The sequence below is a fragment of the Asparagus officinalis genome, chromosome 5 (genome assembly GCF_001876935.1).
Source record: "Asparagus officinalis chromosome 5, Aspof.V1, whole genome shotgun sequence".
NCBI classification, from domain to species: Eukaryota; Viridiplantae; Streptophyta; class Magnoliopsida; order Asparagales; family Asparagaceae; genus Asparagus; species Asparagus officinalis.
This window is the reverse complement of record NC_033798.1, coordinates 66,712,192-66,715,875: the sequence shown is the minus strand read 5'-3', so window position 1 is coordinate 66,715,875 and position 3,684 is coordinate 66,712,192. Positions and strand designations below refer to the sequence as shown.

Below are 3,684 nucleotides of genomic sequence, written 5' to 3'. Positions count from 1 at the left end.
CCTCACGCTTGTTAGTTCTAGCTGCCCTTCTGCTAGTTCTATCCCTTCTCGAGTTAGTTCTATACTGCGGGCTGGCGTTATTTCTAGCACTAGTTTTTGCTCTAGTGGCTATGTTAGCCCTAGCTCACTTCTCATTTAACATGAAAATACTTACAACACACAACAACAACGTAGTTGTCTGTAAATGTACACGCAAAACAATTAACAATATATTAACAACATGAACATACTTACAACATTGAATACACAACAAAAACCTTGGAGAAAATTAAAATAATATTTACAAAAAAGGTGAATCGCGTGCATACAAAAGAGCAGCACAAAACCTTGCTCTATATTTTGCACAATCTCCTTTTGAAATTGTTATCGACCGTTTTTCGACAATGCTGTTAATGAATTCAATCATAAAGATCCCGCAATCTAACGTTCTGCATTTAAGGGAAAAATATTACAATATTGAAAATGACAATGAAACAAAAAAATGAACAATTAAATTAGAAATGCATGAAACACTTACGGTCCTTGTTGTGGCACGGCAACTGACACAAGACCATGATGCTCCAATTTCCCCAATCCCCAATTACTCTCAATGAAACTCATAAACTTATTTATAAATTTCACAGCATCGGCGGTATAAATGGGGGAGTTGATTGAGGAGTAGTGATAGAATTTTGTCTCCTCTCTCACTAACTCTACCAGGTGCCAATGTCCGGAGCTGACAATCGGGATCAGAATTCTTTCACACTCCAAGAACTTCTGCTGAGAAACATTTTCCTTCATTCGTTTTGCCACCATTTCAAGATTTCCTTCTAGAAATGCTTGCTAAAAGATGCAATAATATCAACATTATTGCATAATAATAATATCCACCAATTAGTGAAAAAACAAGGATATACTTACTGCAAGCCAAGGTCTTATGACATGTATCTTTCGATCATAACTATTAGTTGTTTCTTCAATCTTGTTACAAAGCCGAATAACAAATGCATCGATCACCTACAAAATTTACCATGAATGAATGAAATAGTTAATATAAATTATTTTATATACAACATCAAACAAACAATAACACAATTGTTTAGAACCTACATCGTCACTGAGTTCACCTCCCGTTAATAGTATATAAGCATCTAAGCGAGATACGCTTGCTTCGGCACACTTCCAAATGTACGTATCACTATATGCAAGTACATTGTGAGAAAATTGCTACTAGAATTAAGTAAATTCAAAGATTATTATTAGAATAAGTCAGTAACAGTTACCTGTTCATTCTCGATTGTAGAAAGTCTTCAATTAATTTGTTCTCATAATCAAACGCCAGTGCCTTACCTGGATAGTCTCTAGATGTAGGTATGAAGCCTTCTTCATTTTTGTACTTTTTTTTCCCATCAGGACTATCCAATATCTGGATGACACGTCTCTTCTTTGTGCCTTCCTTTGGTTGATCTAGAGGCATATAAGGTGAAGTAACAGAGGGTCCATCCTTCCTCTTCCTCTTTCCGACAGCCCGTTTGATAGATGGCGTTTCTCTGTTATTATCATTACCACCTTCATCTTTTTGAGAAACATCTCTATAGAGTCGAGAAGGCATATAATTAACAAAGAGTTACACAATAATTATATGGAAAATATAAAAATTAAAATTGCAAGAAAACTTAAAAAACTAAACTCACCGAGCATCTTCTAAATTTCTCATGTCTCTTGCGCTCACACAAAGTCATCACATAAATCGGCTTCCCCAGTTCCTTCCAAATTCTCATATTCCTTAGCTTCCATATCCTCTTTGATTTTTTTTCTTCAGTTACATTTCCGTCATCCTCTTTCTCCTTGGTTTTTTTTGGCATCTAGCACTACGCTCTTCTAATTCTCGTAATTCTGTAGTGAGCTCATTCAACTCGTACGTCTTCTCCGCAATTAAGAAAATTAATTCAGCTTTCCTTGATTCCTATTTGACAAAAAAAAGCTAGTATTAGTACGTATACTATAGTTGCAAACATAGATACTAACAAAAGGGACATAAAATAATGAACTATTAGAGCAATGATATGTACAAATACTATTGGAGATGCCGTATGAATAAGAGGAGTATTCTCTTGGCCATTATCCGTAACCAACTTCGGGACTCTATATAATTTGTTCATAGTAGTCCTCCTCCACTTTCCAGTACTCTTCACACAAAAAAGCAACGGTAACCTTTCAACATCTGAAGTATACTCTAATTCCCCCACTTTTTCATAAAACCAAACCTACAAAAAAGAAACTACACATTAGCATGTGCATAAACAATAATCATTATCAAAATGAAAAGATATACAAAATAATGTTCATGTAACTCACCAGTAAAACGGAGGAAAAACCACCCATGTACCCGCCATTTGAGCGCTGACCTAATTCCCGCATACTAAGAGACTTCTTTGATTTACTCATATCTTTGCAAAGAAAAGTGAACACCGCATGGCACCAATTATATTTATGCAAAGTTGATAACTGCTCCGCATATCTAAACGCCCACAAGGGACATGTCTTACATGTCCGCGGGCATAATATGAAGCCGATAATGAAAGCCACAATAAGTTTCACACATATTATAGGGTCTTCATTAATCATATCTACAATCATCTCGGCCATTCTATCGCGCTTCCCCGAAATCACCGCCTTCTTTTCCTCATCGGCTTTCTTATAATTCTTTACAAAATAGGTGTAGATTGTATTAGCCGCTGCCCCACTCATTTTTATCGGAATTCCCTCCTTTGGCAATCCGGTAATTCGGTGAATATCATCTATACCGAACACACAATTTTTATTCCCAGTCATGAATGAGCATTTATCAGGATTAAAATTTTGAATCAAGCAATCAATTGCTATTTGCTCATTGCTCAAGGACCTGGGTATATTGAGAAAGTTGTGAAAATGTGTCGTCTGTAGGGCTTTTATGTGTCTTTCATCTAATATTATTCACTTATCAATTAAATCTCGAAAATAACACAAATTGACCGGAATTCTCAAGTGTGTTATCTTAGCCCTACAAGAAAATTATAATTTAGAAAGAGTTAAAAATTAAATATATTTGGGCAAATTAAGACGCATATTAACAAGTTTATTAACACAAACATTATACATCATGGCTTACAACAAAATTATAATTCAGAAAGAGTTAAAAATTAAATATATTTGGGCAAATTAAGACGCATATTAACAAGTTTATTAACACAAACATTATACATCATGGCTTACAACAAAATTATAATTCAGAAAGAGTTAAAAATTAAATATATTATGGCAAATTACTTACGAAGTTGGAGGATTATTGCATTTAGAAGAGGTAGGCTTTGATTTTGAAGAATTCGAAGACGTCGACTCTTTCAATTTGTTCGAAGCCATGAGGGCAGACGTCGAGGGCTTGGTCGAGCTCCGGAGGCGGCGATGAACCTGAGGGCTGAGCTCAAATGCCATCGGAGGCGTGGCTGATGACGAGGGGTGAGTTCGATGGCGAGGAGGAGTAGACGGCGCTGACCCGGCGGCGACGCTCAGCGGCGGCGATCTCGGGAGCTGGAGAGGAGGAGGGGAGGTGATGGCTAGGGCAAGGGGACGACGGCGACGCTGAACGGGGACGTCGAGGGCTTGGCCGAGCTTGGGCGGCGGCGCTTTCGGGCGGTGGTGAGGAGGAGGGGGTCGGTGATGGCG

General features: G+C 37.5%; 1 protein-coding gene across 1 annotated transcript; it reads right to left on the bottom strand.

Moving 5' to 3' along the window:
• Positions 211-2,730, bottom strand: LOC109841954. Its single transcript, XM_020410880.1, has 7 exons — positions 2,338-2,730; positions 2,194-2,246; positions 1,263-1,571; positions 1,090-1,177; positions 901-996; positions 518-822; positions 211-428 (listed from the first exon to the last, which is right to left on the bottom strand). Exons 1-7 carry the CDS (start codon positions 2,728-2,730, stop codon positions 281-283), a joined length of 1,392 nt encoding a protein of 463 aa, XP_020266469.1. The 3' UTR covers positions 211-280.

What these genes read in the sequence shown, in the direction of transcription:
- LOC109841954 (XM_020410880.1), bottom strand. Translation starts at nt 2,730, where the DNA reads ATGAGTGGGGCAGCGGCTAATACAATCTACACCTATTTTGTAAAGAAT. An exon ending in GTTTTTCCTCCGTTTTACTG is followed by an intron (nt 2,247 to 2,337) that starts GTGAGTTACATG and finishes TCTTTTTTGTAG; the next exon opens with GTTTGGTTTTATGAAAAAGT. An exon ending in GCCGTGCCACAACAAGGACC is followed by an intron (nt 429 to 517) that starts GTAAGTGTTTCA and finishes CCTTAAATGCAG; the next exon opens with AACGTTAGATTGCGGGATCT.